Source organism: Lynx rufus, unplaced genomic scaffold, assembly GCF_022079265.1.
Source record: "Lynx rufus isolate CCGP_SWC_20201006 ecotype Redwood Valley unplaced genomic scaffold, mLynRuf1.p SCAF_10, whole genome shotgun sequence".
Lineage (NCBI taxonomy): Eukaryota > Metazoa > Chordata > Mammalia > Carnivora > Felidae > Lynx > Lynx rufus.
In genome coordinates this window covers 56,411,769-56,427,288 of record NW_025814824.1, presented here as the reverse complement: position 1 = coordinate 56,427,288, position 15,520 = coordinate 56,411,769, and the positions used below count along the sequence as shown (strand labels likewise).

Genomic DNA, 15,520 nt, shown 5'->3' with positions numbered 1-15,520 from the left:
ATGGCCCGCTCTGCCCTCCAAAGAGTCCCAGGCAGCAGGGAGCTGACTCTGCAGCCTTCAGTACCCACCCCACCCCCAGCACCCTTCTCCTTTGAAGCTGGGGGTAAGGAGGGGGGTGGCAGGAGGGGGGAGTGGAGGCTTCTCAGCCGACCTCGGAATGTCCTTTCCTCCTGGGGTGGCTGCCAACTCTGGCCTGGCCTACAGGCCCCCACAAGGCACTTCCTGTGTCCTTGGCCACCCCCCACCCCACCCCCATGCCTCTGTGCCCCTGGGCAGATAGGGAAGGGATAGCAGAGGCACACAGGATGAACATGGAACAGACACAAGATGGACACGGGGCCAGGAAAGCTTCCCAGGGGAGGCAGACAGCAGTGGATAGAATGCAGGTTGCCCCTTGTGGGGGCTCAGCTGGGCTCTGGCTCTTCCCTGCAGCCCTGGGGCATGGAGCTGCCTTTGCCCACAGCACAGCCCACTCTAGCTGCTACATTCACCCAAGCTTCCCAGATGCCTCTCTGACCCCTCATCTTTCTTGCTGCAAAGCCAGATTGGGCCCTAGGGGTTCAGCCCCAATACACATATACTTCACACACAATGGACATGTACATGCAATCACACAGAATCAGTCACCATCACGTGTACACTGTGGATGAAAGCCCACAGTTCCCTGTGTGTCACCATGGTCACTCAGCAAGCATAGACATGCACTCCCCCCTTCACAGTCCCTGGCTTATTGAACTGCCCCCCTCCCATTTCCTGTCCACCTGTCAGGCAGGGGGTGGGGCGGGGGGGGGCACAGGAGGGAGGTGTCAGTGTCCCTGGAGCCACTGACGGACATTCCTTGCCTGGGTCAGATCACAGAAGTTGCCTCCTTCCAGGAACCTGAGCCGGCTGTCCTCACGCCTTACCCAATGCCTAAGGGTGGGACAGCTGGGCTAAGTGCTCACAGCAGCAAGAAGTGTGGTTAGATAGCAGAAAGGACTTCCCAAGTGTGTATGTGTGGTCATGTAGGTGGGTATCCCCATCCTGGAGTTCAGTCCCAACTCTAGCTTGCTGTGTGACCCCAGGCAGATCCCCATCCCTCTCTGGGACTCCCCATGCTAGAGTGAAGGCAGCTGCTGACCAAGAAAAGAACTGCTTAAAGGGTCTGTGATGGAGGAGCTGGGGGCTAGGGCTTGGAAGTGAGGTATATACCAAGGGAACAGTAGCTTCCTCTCAACAGGCATATGCACACACATGCAATCCTACGTGGCCACACATTCTGAGCCATGCCCATAGATACCTCTGCATTCCATTGTGGATCATTCATGTCACAGAGACACATGTGACATATATACCCACGCACCTAGACACCTATACACAGATACTCACATGTACAGCCACCCAGTGCTATTGCTCCTGTGGAACCACCAGGCCTCTCCTTGTGTTTCTTAATCTCTACTGAGGGGAAGCCTGGGATGACTCTTCTCCAGGGAGCTCACTCTGACTACTCCCGCAACCAGAGGACCCAATCAGGACCATCTGCCCCCGCGCCCCCCTCCCCCCACCAGCTTCTGTTGCACAGTTTTTCTCTGGGAATGGACACAACGTGTCAGGAGATGTGGGGCTGGGGCCGATTCCCCCAGACATCATCTCCATCCTGTGATTGATGAGCTGAGGCCCGCAGCCCCCTGTTCCCCCACAATTCCCGCCTCCATTGAGCAGGTGGGGGGGGCTCCCTCTTCATATAGGCCTTGTTTTTCTTTAATTAAACATCTGGCTGTCTGCGGCCTGGGAAGCCTCAGACCCTCGCTGACAGCCACCCCTCCCCAACCTCTGGCATTGCTGATGGGTTGAAGGGGGGAGAGCTGGGGTTCTGGGGCCCACCTGTCCCCACACTAGTGCAGGGGACTAGGGGCTCCAAGAATACCCTGACCGTGCTGTCCTCACCCCCAGTGCCGCCGCGGGAGCCTGTGCTCAGCTGCCGCTCCAACACTTACCCCAAGGGCTTCTACTGCAGCTGGCATCTGCCCACCCCCACCTACATCCCCAACACCTTCAATGTGACCGTGCTGTGAGTAGACTTGCCTGTGACCCGGTTTCAACCCTGACCTCTGACCTCTCCTTCAGCCACCCACCATGCCCTCAGTCCAGACCCTAGCCCAGCCTTGGGCTTGACCTTCCCCCAACCTCTGCCCCACCTGACTCTTGATGTTGGTAACAGTGCCTGGGCCTCACCCTTCCCCAGGCATGGCTCCAAAATTATGGTCTGTGAGAAGGACCCAGCCCTCAAGAACCGCTGCCACATCCGCTACATGCACCTGTTCTCCACCATCAAGTACAAGGTCTCGATAAGTGTCAGCAATGCCCTGGGCCACAACGCCACAGCTATCACCTTCGACGAGTTCACCATTGGTGCGTCGGGAGGGGGGTGGTCCCTGCAACATACTCCAGTGGGAGTGTGTGAGTGGGGGTGTGCCAGAGGTGTATATGAGCATTGGTGGGGATAGTCACATGTGTGCATAGGTATATGTGGAATGTATATACATGTGTACATATGTTCATGGCATGTATATACCTGTGAATATTTGAGTGGGTGTCCTTTACCTGTAGGGGCCAAGAGACCTTTCCAGCAGCTCTTCCCATACTCTCTCTGGCTCCCAGAGTATTCAGGAGGGGGAGGGGGGGCAGGCTGGGCCAGACCCTTGTGCAGCTGCAGCCTCCACCCCCCGCCCCACGCTAATGGCTTCCTTACGGCCTGTGATGAATGAGGTGTCAGAACAGGAGACAGGACTGGGACAGATACCGCCCTCACCCCCACCCCCATCCCAGTCAGACCCTTCTGCCTACTCCTGTCCCACTCCAGCCAGACCCTCTGCCTGCCCCTGCCCCATCCCATCCAAATCCTCTGCCTGCTCCTGCCCCAATCCCAGCCAGACCCTCTGCCTGCCCCTGCTCCACCCCATCCAGATCCTCTGCCTGCCCCTGCCCCAATCCCAGCCAGACCCCTTGCCTGCTTCTTCTCCATCTCAGCCAGACCCTCTGCCTGCCCTCCATGCCATGGCTGAATCCCCCAGCCAGACTGTTTCTACATGAGCTGGGCCCTTAGACTCCTGTCAGGAGTCCAACCCAGATCTGCCACACCTGTGGACTGTCTTTTAACCTTGACCCACAGAGCAGCTTCAAACCCAGACTCTTCCAGGGTAGACTTTATCTCAATTTGGAACTGGAAGAGTTGAGGTGAAATGCTGAGCTTGAGGGGAGTGTATGATGCTGGTGCAGGAGGGGGTGATCCAGATGACAATGGAGGCGATGCTGGTAATGGTGGAGCCATCATTTAGACTTGGTAATTGGGATGCTGGTCATCATGAGCATGGGGCTGGGATGATGGGATGAAATTTGGGATATCATTATCATGAGCTGGTGACAGTGACTGTAGTGACAGTCCTTGGTGGGAATAGGGATGTGAGAGGTTGAAATAATGAGATGGTTGTTAATGGTGGTTGCCAGAACTGACAACAGAGAAGAGGGGTGGCAACCATGACAGTTATGACAAGAATTGGCAATATGAGATGGTGGACATGGTGACTGGGGCTGACAAAGTGGGGTTTTTCCAGAGATTAGTGTGGTAATGAAGCTGTGTCTCCTTAACAGTGAAACCTGACCCTCCAGAAAATGTGGTAGCCCGACCAGTTCCCAGCAACCCTCGCCGGCTAGAGGTGACTTGGCAGACCCCTTCAACCTGGCCTGACCCTGAGTCCTTTCCTCTCAAGTTCTTTCTGCGATACCGACCCCTCATCCTGGACCAGTGGCAGCATGTGAGTGCCCTGCCCTGCCCAGATCCCAAGTGCCAGAATCAGAGCCACGTGGCATATCCATACGACCTGTATCAGCTGATAGCTGTTCCAATGTGAAGCCTGAGGGCAGCCAGAGAGGCTTTCCTCAGGGAGAAGGGATCAGATCGGCCTGGGAGGATGGGTGGGTCTGAGGGAAGTATCCTGATCTGAGGCCCTAAGGGGTTCCCAGTGACCTCTGTTAGTGTGATGGGAACACATCTGTTTTTGTGACACCCAGGGTAATGGGGAGAAATCCTGGAAGGGAGATGGCAGGCAGGGCAGTTAGTTAGTATTTGCCTTTCCTTACCTCTGGCTCTCCTCTGTGATCAGGCATCTCCCTCATACACTCTGGCCCAGGCTGTGGGCTTGTACTGGACCCAAGGAGCAGGACGGCTCTTATCCTCAAGGACTCATAGTCTCAAGGGTTCGAGGGATCAGAATCAGTCAGTGGAGGCAAGCTTGTTCCAGGGTAAGAGTTCAGGCCATGATTAGTGTCAGGGCTCCAAAGTCAGATGTAGCTTAGGGGTCAGCTCAAGGTTATAGATCAGAAGGTAGTCTAGGCTGGGAACTAGGCAGTGGATAAGGGCTGGTATGGGGGTCAGGCTGTGGTCTGGGCTACCTACCTTTTCAGTACGTATTGATCAAGCTACTGTAGCTCAGGGGAGCAGCCAGGGGTTTGGGGCAGATTTAAGGTTCTCTCTCCTTTGACATTCCAGGGCCCTTAGGGTTGTAGGTGCTCTTTGTGGCCCATGAGGTCTGTGGGCTCAGACTGGGGCTGGGCCACAGGCCAACCCAGGCTGGCACTCAGGGGTCAACCCACCCACCAGGCTCCAGCCCCATCTCCCCATGCCCCATTTCCAGCTAGCCTTTAAAGTGCGTAATTCGATTCCAGGGTGCCTGTCCGGGTTGCAGGCCTGGCCCCCACAAAGGCTGCTCACATATTCCCTGACCGAGTCCGGAGTCCCTCCCGCCTGGCCAGCTGCCCGCGCCTAATGCATTGCTAATAACCAGGGTCTAGTTTCACAAGCCCCCCTCCCCTGCTAACGAGCTACAGGCAGCAGCCCTGCGCATCGCAGCGCACACGCCTCATAGTGGACCTGGCATACTGCCCACCACACACATGGGAGTATGTATACATACACGTGGTTCCTAGCAGGAACCATGCTCCATACATGCATGTGACTAACATGCCAAGGCCATGCACCACAGAACTGACCCCCATACTGATGTGGACAGAGCAAAATATGCAGACTCTGTGGTAAAAAATACGTATGACCTGGCATGTGCTTTCCCTGTTCCATATCTCATTGGCATTGTGGTTGGTTAGATTTATGGCTCTTTTAAGCTTGACTTTTGCTCTGAATACAATCTACTCTCCCTTATCCTTAATATTGGAAAGAAGCAGGTGTATGATTGGGAGGGGGTAGAGAGGGGTGAGGAGAAAAAACATTGTTTGGATTTTCAGGAGGAAATGAAATATACAGGCCAGGAATTATACAAGAATGGGTACCATGAGGTCTCACAGGGGCTATCTGAGCATGGACAAGGAGGAGGCAAGTACAGGGACCCAGCATGGGTTCCCTGAATCTTCTGTTCTTGCCCTAACTCAGCAGGGAGGGTGAAGGGCATGCCTGACATATGCTACGGCCAACTGGACGGAGGACTCTGAGGCTAGGCAGATGCCAGTTACTAGAGAATTCCTGCCAGTGGAAGAGCCATTCTCTTAAGGGGATGGATTAAGGGATCAGTGATAACCCAGCAAGAAGGGCCCAGTCTTAGGATATGTGGCTGCCAAGAAAGGATTGGGTTCCTGGGCCACATTCCTAGAGGTATGGTGCCCACCATAAGCCCACCAATAAGTGGTAATCTGATCTGCTTTTCATAGCTCTCTCCCTTTGGGGAAAGACAGTTGTGAAGATCTGGGGAGATAGAATCAAAGGAGAGGCCTGAGGGTCAAATCCTGACAAGAGGGAAAAGGAGCTGAAGGAGCTGGGACTACTCAGCAAGAGGGGGTCTTTGCAGGGCAAAAGGGTGTAGGGGACCAGAGGAGGAACTGGGCCCCAACTCCAGGGGAGGAGAGTCTATGGGGCCCACCAATCTTCTAGGTCTGGGAGTAGGACTTACTGAGCTCAGGTCTGGGCCCCAAATGACTTTCACCCTGACCCTGACCTTTACCAGTGCCTGCCACCTCAGGGCCATGGGGATGGGGGCGGGAGGGGGGATTATTGGAGGGGCTTCTTGCTGTACTTAGACACACCTTCACACATATGAATACACATACACGTGTGCACATGTACTCACAGCCTTTCAGGTAGGTAGCCCAGACCCCAGTTTTCTGGGAAGGAAGATTGGAACAGGGACCAAAAAAGCCCTGAAGCCAGACGTGGCCCAGAGCAGCATCCCCCCCCCCCCCCACTGCCCGCCCCTGCCGGCTGCCCCTGTTTACGAGGAGGCTTAATGAGGCAGCGGGTGCCGCTGAGATGAACCAGAGCTCAGCCTGGGACTGGGAGGGGCGCTGGACAGGCAGGCCAGCCTGAAGGGTGGGGGAGACCAGCAGAATAGGGCTGGCCTCCGCAGGGGTGGGGTGGCGATGCCTCCAGGAGGAAATGGAGCAGCTGCCCTGCTGTCCTGCCTCTTGGGAGCTGCCCACCCCACCCCAGTCCACCTCAGGCAGGGTGACGACCATACTGAGGTCTTCCTGAATGGGAGGAAGTGGATGCACTGGGCAACTGGGAAGCCAGGCTCTGAGCTGGAACCCATGATGATGACAGAGCTGATTGAAGTGTGTTTGGTCCTCATTATACCCCTGTGAGATAGATCGTAAATGCCGTTTTACAGATCAGCACAGCAAGGCATATGGAGGTTAAGTAACTTCGTCACTTGCTTGTAAGGAGTGGAACTAAAACTTGGACTCAGGAAGCCTGGTTCCATGACTGTGTTCATAACCTTCCTTCTAAGCTGCTTGTTTTGTTTTGTTTTGTTTTGTTTTGTTTTGTTTTGTTTTGTTTTAATGCTGCTTCCTGATGGGAGAGGGCAGCATATCACCATCCCCATTCTTACCCTGTTACTCTTATCACCTCCAGGCAGGGGCTGAGATCAGGGCTCAGATTGAGGGCTGTGAGGAAGCTGGGATGACAACAGAGTGAGACAATGAGCAAAGTCCTCCTTCTGTTCCCCTGGGGGTGCTTCCAGTCTCCTTAAAGATTTTCTTACACTCCTTTAGGATCATCTTCCCTCTCTCGGGGTTTCCTCCCTGACATGTCTTTACCTTCCTTGAGGAGTATTCTTAATATCTCCTCTCTCTCCCAAGGAAGTCCTCATTTCCTCCAGGGGGGTCTTCACTCTTCTCTGCTCAGAAGTGTTCTCAGTTCCTCTGGGGGTGCCTCACTCTCCTGACCCCCAGGGCCCCCTACCCCCATCCCATGGTCTGGCTGCAGGTAGAGCTGTCAGATGGCACAGCGCACACCATCACAGATGCCTATGCTGGGAAGGAGTACATCATCCAGGTGGCGGCCAAGGACAATGAGATTGGGACATGGAGTGACTGGAGTGTGGCCGCCCATGCCACGCCCTGGACTGAGGAGCCACGACACCTCACCACTGAGGCCCAGGCTCCGGGTGAGCCCATCCCCCATCCCCTGTTCTCTCAGTGACCTGCACTGTTGCCTGGTTCTATCTTGTGCCTTTCAACTCCTCCCAGGACTTAGAGCCTTAGAGCCCAGGCACTCTGTGGCTGCTTCACTGCTGTCTGTCTGTCCTGCCCATGCTGTTCCTGGTCCTTGCTCTGGACATTCTTGGTAGGGGCCATTGGGTGGAGGGGTCATCTGTGAGCCTTGGGGAAGCACGATCTGCCTGATGGGCGAGGCAGGATGTGTTTGAGAGAGGAAGCAGGGGCTGTCTGATGGGAGAGGCAGCACTGTCTAACACAGGGAGCAGGAACAATACACCTCATGAAACCCCCCAGAACTGGGTTGGACTGTAGCCCTGGCCCTGCCCTGAGTTACCCCCATGTTCCCCAGAGACCACGACCAGCACCACCAGCTCACTGGCACCCCCACCCACCACGAAGATTTGTGACCCTGGGGAGCTGGGCAGCGGCGGAGGAACCTTGACACCTTTCTCAATCGGCGTCCCTGTGACCCTGGCCCTGGCCGCTGCTGCCGCCACTGCCAACAGTCTCCTGATCTGGTAAGTCAAGTAAGGTTGGGTGGCAGAGGGGAACCTGAGGGGATCCCTATCCCACCCTCTTCCCTCACAGCGCCCTGCCCTGTCTCCCCAGAGCCCGGCATCCCGTGAGGACATGCCAGCGCACCTGCAGAGGAGCAGGAGGCCGGAGCTGAGCCCGCAGACCCCAATTTCTATTTTGCACACGGGCAGGAGGACCTTCTGCATTCTCTTCAGACATAATTTGTAGAGACCCCGGCAGGCCCGGGCCTGCCGCCCCCTAGCCCTGCCACACCACACTGGCCCTCCTCCCTCCCTCGGGAGAGGAGGACCTTGCAGCCAATCCACCCACCAAAGACCCACCCCTACCCCCACCCTGGCCCCTTGGGCTGGAACCTCCAACGCCAGCGACTCCCAGGAGCCCTTGGGGGGGTTCTGAGGGGATCCCCTCACATCCATAATTTCTCCTCCTGCCCCAGCCTCCTGTCTGTCCCAGGGTCTCTGTTGCCACCATCAGATTATAAGCTCCTGACACTGGGGGGGCCCAGCCACCCCTTCCCCCCAGTGCCCACACTTTTTCACTCCCCCACCTCTGCCCATTTTGTACGGCCCTCCCCTTTCCCTGTTCCTACCCCACAGTATTTAATGCCCTGTCAGTCCCTTCTAGTCTGACTCAATGGTAACTTGCTGTATTTGAATTTTTTATAGTTGTATATACAGGGGTGGGAGGGTGGGGGGGTTCTCATTAAACGTCACCATTTCATGAGTCCTTGGAACAGACCCACTTTGGGAGGGTTTCCTTCTTCCAAGGATCTCTCCCCTTCTAGGCCTGGAGGAGGGAAGAAATTCTAGTTGGGCATCCATATGGGGGGGAGAGGCAGTTTAGCTCTCAGGCAGACGTGTGGAGCTTTCTGCTTCTTTGGAGGATAGGGCTCCCTGGAGGCCACGGACAGAGTTGCAGGGACTGAGGGGTTCCAGTGAGGCAGGTCCCACATGGGGATGTCCAGTCAGTCCTAGAGGCTGCTGAATCCTGATGGGAGCAGCCTGTCAAGGGTCATCTCCAGAGCTGCCTTCCACGAATGCCTAGGCTTTACCCATAGAGGCTAGAGATGCAAGAAGGGAGGTGGCCAGACTTTATCCTTGGGGTAGGAAAGACTGTCATCCCTGCCATCCAGGAGATACAGTCCAGGGCTTCTAGCAGGTCAGGCCTGGGGCTCATCTGAGCTACAAGGCACAGAGCGCAGAGCGTTCTGGGCCTGGGCAGGCCAGGAAGCTGCCTGAAGGAGGCCACTTGGAACGTGACTAGGGACTGGACCTGTGCTTCAGGACTAGAAATGTGGGGTACAAGATTCACCCCAGCGTTAGATTACAGTCAGGACTTCATGTGAGCGGGAGAGGAGCAGGCTTTGGGTTTACAGGGTGCCCAGTCTTTGGTCCAGCCCTGTACCCTGCCCACACCTCTAGTTTTCAAACTAGAATTCCAAGATCCTTCTGATTTCTTCTCAGAGGAGGGGCTCCTGGCTGCCCCAGGCCTGCTCAGGTATAGCCCCCTTGTAGAAACCACCCCACCACAGCTCCTCAGCTGAGGATGCCTAAGGCTGGGGCCAAGTTTGCAGGTACCTCTGGCCTGGGGATGGGAGGAAAGGATTAGACCAGAGCCCCAACCCAGGTTGGCCTTGCTCTGGGTTCCTGAGACGAGAGAGAGATGGAGTCAAAGCCATGGATACACTGACTTGTGTACACACTCCCCACAGCAGGTGCTGAGCACCATACCTACACTAAGCTGCTAATACCATGATGCCACACACACATATGCCAATTCAAGCCCTTTTTTCAGGCAGGGTCAGAAAATGGGTGTTCCTTGCTGGTCTCACCAGGCCTGCCCCTGCCCCTTCCCCTGCCACTAGGAGGAGGGATCCATAGTGCCTCAAGCACTGATGAGTTAGGCCTCGACAGGACCTGGGCTGGGTGAGGGGCTCAGAGTGAAGGTGGCTAGCTTTCTTCCAGACCAGGCACTACAGGAGGAGAGGGGTGTTCCAGGTGGGAGATCCTACCGAAAGCAAAGGCCTGATATCAGGGTAGAGGGGCCTGTGGCTTTTCAAGCACAGTAGTCTCAACTGTGGGAATGCATGACTCCTCATTCACAGGAAGAGGCTCCCAGGATGGACATACTGAGAAGTGGCTGTGGACCTGCCCGTGTACCCTGGACCCCCTATTTGCCTGTTTGTCTGGTTCCTGTGAGGTGTGGCTTGGGCCTGAACCTATACTCTGGGTTTAACGGGTGGAGGGAGGAGGGGGTCACAAACTCTCACCCAGGACATTGTATTCCTGGGATGGGTCTGAGCCTCCGCCTTCCCTGTCTTTGTGGTAGTGGGGCTAAAGTTCGGGGATCTCTGGCCTGTGCTGCCTGTCTTCAGAGCCTTGGTCAGCCCTGACCCACCCACCGCCCACACAGGGCTTGGGCATCATCAATCTGGCCTCTATTAGCAACATGGGAAAGCAATTATGTGGGGTCTGGGGAGGAGAAAGAGAGTAGGGGGCCTGCTGGTGTCTCAGAGTCCAATGGAGAGGAGAACTGGATCATCTCCCTGCCCCCAAACTCAAGAGAGAGATCCAGCTCCGTCCTAAGCCCTGAGGTGTCTGGAGGATCGGTGTCATTGCCTCTGACAGGCATGGGCCTGGGGTTAGTCATTCCTCTTTGGAAGTTCTGGCCCTCAACCTCACAGAGGCTGCTTGCTTTGGAGGGGCTTGGGAGTGCTGTTTGCTGCTGCCTCTGAGTACTGTCTCTCCACGTCATTATTTCCCATGGTGGTTCTGGGGAGCTCACGTAAGTATAGATATCAGTTCTTAATGCTAAATCAGAGCCCAGAGAATTAAAACACTGTTGAGGGGGGCTGCCAGGGGAGGCTTGGTTCTCAGGCCCAATGTGTACAGCAGCCTACCCTTTCAGCTCACTCGTTTCCTTTGCTCCACCAAGGGGCACTGGGGATGGGGACCTTACTCTGTGCCATATTCCTATAAGGCTAACTTATTTTTGCCCCCACCCTCCTCTCACTCAACCCATTTCCATCTGTCTCTGTCCCATTCCTATCTCTTAACAAGTCTTTGTCCTGGTTACTATCCTTGTGTTTCTCTCTGAGTGTTTCTATCCTGTCTCCTCCTCTGTGTATGTCTCTGACTCCTGTCTCTGTCTCCATTCCTGTCTTTGCCTCTCTGTCTCTCCTCCCTATCTCTCAATCTTCCCTTTCCTACCTTCCTCCCTGGTCTGTCTCTGTGTGTCAATGCTCATCTTGGTATCTGTGCCTCTCTCTGTCTCTGCATGTATCTCCACCCCATCTTGTGTTTCTTTTCCTTTTTCCTGACTCTCCTTGCCTTTCCTCACGTTGCCTCCCTCTGAGTGTTCCTGCCCTGGTCCAGACCCCAGCCTGAGGCCACTGTGCCTCTTTGGCCTGAGCTGGAGGCTGTCCTGGTTTCTGCTGCCCCCTCTCGGCCACCTGCCTGCCCTTCATTCCTGCTCCCGGCCAGGCGGCTATCAGCCCCCTAAGCCCACATCTGCCTCCCAGCAGCCAGCCAGGAGAGAGGAAGGTGGTCAGGAGACACTAGGCTGTCCCTTTGGGGCAGCCTCTGGCCCTGTGAGCTCCCCAGAGCCAATGGGTGAGCTCATTAACTCCCTAGACTGGGACTTTGGGAAAGTTCATCTTACATGAAAAGAATGAAGTGCTTGGTGGCAGAAAAGATTGGGGTGTATTCATCACACCCTTCCCTCTCAGAGGAGGTCAGAGAGGAAGGAGGTCTGAGGAGGGGAGTCTGATTGAGCCAGCCTGAGGAGAAGCTGGAGGAGAACTCATCTGACAGGGGTACTCCAATGGGGAAGGCTAACCTGAAGGTGAGTGGGCCAATGTGACAGGATGAGTCTGAGGGGAGGTTGGTCTGGGACATGCTATACAGCTCTTGGTTGGAAGGTCCAGTCTGAGGGGGTAGAGTGATTGAGTGTCTGAAGGGTCCAGTCTAAAGAGACACCACTCTGAAAGCATACAGGTCTGAGAACAGGATCACCAACTAGTCCTAGTTGGCCTGGGACTTTCTCAGTTTAGCACTGAATATCTCAAGTCCTGGGAAACCTCTCAGTCCCAGTCCTATTTGAGAAGGCCTTGCCTAACAGTGCCAGTCTGATGGGAGAGTCAGTCTGTGAGCTAGTGGATCTGAGGGATTCTGGTTTGACAGTGCCACTCTGAGGGGAGAGGCTGTTTAAAAGGCTGGAAGCTTCTTTGGGCTGGAACCATGCCTGCAAGGGAGTGGATGATTGGGGTCCTTGCCGAAGGGCAGTGGCTAGGGGAATGGCCACGAGGGGGCAGAGCAAGCTCTCAGGAGAATCAGAGGTAAAGGCCCCAGAGCTGGGAGCCAGACAGTGCAGAGCTGTGTGCAAAGTGTACCCTCAACATCATGTGTCACTGTGCCATCACCTGCAAGTTTCAGGTGATGATGTACAACCACACAGTTGTTTTTGTGTGACTAGGTGAACCGGGGCACATCTGTGGTATGTTAGCATGTAGCCTGTGATGGAGAGTGTGCCTAGTATGGCCATGGCTGAGGCCTTACCTGGGGCTGTAGGGAAGAGAACAAGAGCACCCTGGCAGAGAAGTTACCTTGGGAGGGGCTGAGATGAGGAGAGAGTAACTATGCTTCCCTACCTGTACCTACCCTCGTTCTCTAGAGTATTCCCTGAGAGTCCAAGAGCTAGTAAGTACTTTGGTGATGTATAAGGACAGCTGCCAGGCCAGACTACACGACTAGGCCCTGCTGCCCTCCTCTCCAGCTTCTCTCCACCTGTTCCCTTCAGCTGGTACTCCTCCAGCTGGATACCATCCTCCTACCCCATTCCCCAGTCATTGTTCCAATTTCTTCTACTTCCATGCTTTGGTTCACACTGTGCCCTGCCTGGATGCTCTCTTGTGAAGCATTTGAGGTCCCTCTGATGCTGCCTCCTATTCATTCCTGTACCATGGACTGAACACACCCCCCCCCCATGTACTAAGGCCTAGTTCTGTGGGTCCCTGCTTCACTTCAGGGACTTGAAAGTGCTAGGGGCTGCTAGGGTCTTGCTCAGAGGATGGCCCTGAGCGAAGAGGTATGGACAAGGCAAGGCTGGGGATCTCGGTTAGGAAGGCAAAGTGAAGCCATCACAGAATCACAACTCCATCCTACCCCCCTGCTAACAAAATTAACAAAAGCCCAAACAAGCCAAAACAAAAATGCTGCTGCAAACTCAAGTCAAACCAAACAAGCAAATTCTTTTTATAAACCTTAAAATATGATAGCCAAGGAAAGTAACAGAAGATTCTGGTGTAACAAGTGAGCGGTATGTCACCTAACCCCATTGCCCAAAAGGAGCATTGAGAAAAGATGAGTCAACAAATACCAAGGATTGTCACTAACTAACGTCCTGTAATTTGAAGAAAATGGATTGTTGAGTGAGTAGGTAGCCTTAGGAACAGTCTGGGGAAAGGCCTTTGTAAGTAGAAGCTTCTGTGTTCCTCCATGAGATCTCAGGAGAGGCAAGAAGAGCTGCCATAGCTTGGCAACCTCCAGAGTATGGGGCTGAGGTTGGGGGGACAAACCAAAGCCTACAGGATGGGTATGCATCACCTCCCAGCTGGAAGAGGATATCTAAGGGGGGCCTCAGTGGAGAGACAGCACTTAGGCCACATCAAAGTCAGCAGGTTGCCAAACCATCCTCATAGCACAGAAATGGGGTGGGTGAGTTTGAAAGCAATAGCTGGCTTTCAAACCATAGCTCCCAGAAGATAAACAGGTCCAGTTGGGAAGGGGCTCAAAGACCTACACTCCAGGGAAGGAGAGGTCTGCTAAATGTGAGCCATAGTACGTGGTTGAAAGTGGAAAGAGAATGGCCTGGACTTTAGGCATTCAGACCACAGCCACAATATAGGTAAGAAGGAAGTAAAGAGGGAAAATGGGAAGGGAGGGAGGGAAGAGAAAGGAACAAGGAAGACAAGATGCAAAAAATAGATGAAGGACCCAATATAGAAGAAAACAACCAAAAGAATAAAAGATTTCCTGGCAAGTTATTCTGTTAGAAGCCCTTAATAATAGTATGAAATCCAGAGAACATGAACTCAAAGACAAGATGGTGACATAACAGAATGAGCTGGAAAGGGATATTACAGGGGTGCCAGGGTGGCTCAGTCAATTAAGCAACCAATGCTTGATTTTGGCTCAGGTCATGATCTCATGATTCACGAGATCAAGCCCTGCAGTGGGCTCTGTGCTAACAGTGCGGAGCCTGCTTGGGATTCTCTCCTTCACTCTCTGCCCCTCCCCTGCTTGTGTGCGTGTGCTCTCCTCTCTTTCAAAAAACAAAAACGAAAAGGGAGATTACAGAACTAAGGAAAAATAATAAAGGAACAAAACAGTATCATTACAGATATAATAGACTAGCAATAACAAAACACAGAATAGATATGGCTGAAAATCAAAGTAATCTGTAGGAAAGGCTTTGAGATCCTGAAAGTGAATACGATGAGAAAAGATAAAGATATTAAAGCAATTAAGAGTGAAGTTAGTAGGACAGAGGCAAGCTACTATAAGCATAATTGTTGGCAGCCTTAAAGTAGAGGTTCCAAAAATGGAACAGAAAAAGATATTAAGATAGGAAATACAGAAAAGCTTTCCCTGAAATTAAGGAAGCACTGAATATCCAGACTGAAAATGAACACCATACACCAGAAGAATTGATACAGAATAATTGATACTGATTTATAAATACTGATTTAGTTACTAAACTTTGAAGATTAAGTAAGAATACTTTGGGATCCCAGGCAGAAAGAGCAAGTCGTGTATGGAGGAAAATTCAGTCTGATCTTAGGCTTTCTGCAACCTAACATTCAACAAACCAAAATAATGAAGCAATACCTAGGAATTTCTAAGGGTAAAAAAGTGTTACCCCCAAACATAACCAACAAACTGGTTGATCTCACTCATGAATTTGGGGATACAGAACTCATGAGCGCTTCTGAAAACTACACAGTGACAAATTCAGTCAGCCAGAGACTAGTCAAAATAAGCTGAAGAAGGGAGATCTATGGTGAAAGGACAGGTGGTGAACATTCATTCCACTTAAGTGAAGATTAAACTGGGAATTTTAGTTGTAGAGCACACTGTAAATATAAATCCTTATAAAGTGAGAACAACATTGGCAACATAATCTGGAATGGAGAGAAGCAGTGGGAAGGAAAGCAGACGTACTAATCACATTTTCTTTCATAGAGCAACTATAGCTCATAAAACTGACAATGATAAAAATCCTACTCCAACCTCTTAATCAAAATTGTTCTTAACTTGAGAGGGGTCTTTTAGGAATGACTAATTTTTGAGATGAAGAAATGCTTAGCTGAAAGTTCAGCTATTCCTTCATTTTCACTTTGTTTTATTTACTTTTTTAAGCAGGCTTCATGCCCAGCACAGAGCAGGATTTGAACTCATGACTGTGAGATCAAGACTCAGACACTTAACTGACTCAGCCACCC

The 15,520-nt window shown here is 53.1% G+C and overlaps 1 protein-coding gene across 1 annotated transcript in view; it reads left to right on the top strand.

Moving 5' to 3' along the window:
- The window catches only part of CNTFR (ciliary neurotrophic factor receptor), a 38,043-nt gene extending 29,369 nt beyond the window's left edge, over positions 1–8,674 (top strand). The window contains exons 6-11 of the mRNA XM_047096636.1: positions 1,933–2,050; positions 2,225–2,391; positions 3,631–3,794; positions 7,250–7,430; positions 7,832–8,000; positions 8,092–8,674. Of these exons, the coding sequence (XP_046952592.1) occupies positions 1,933–2,050; positions 2,225–2,391; positions 3,631–3,794; positions 7,250–7,430; positions 7,832–8,000; position 8,092 (800 nt within the window). The 3' untranslated portion in view covers positions 8,093–8,674. The remainder of the gene's footprint in view (positions 1–1,932; positions 2,051–2,224; positions 2,392–3,630; positions 3,795–7,249; positions 7,431–7,831; positions 8,001–8,091) is intronic.
- Positions 8,675–15,520: the final 6,846 nt, after the last annotated feature.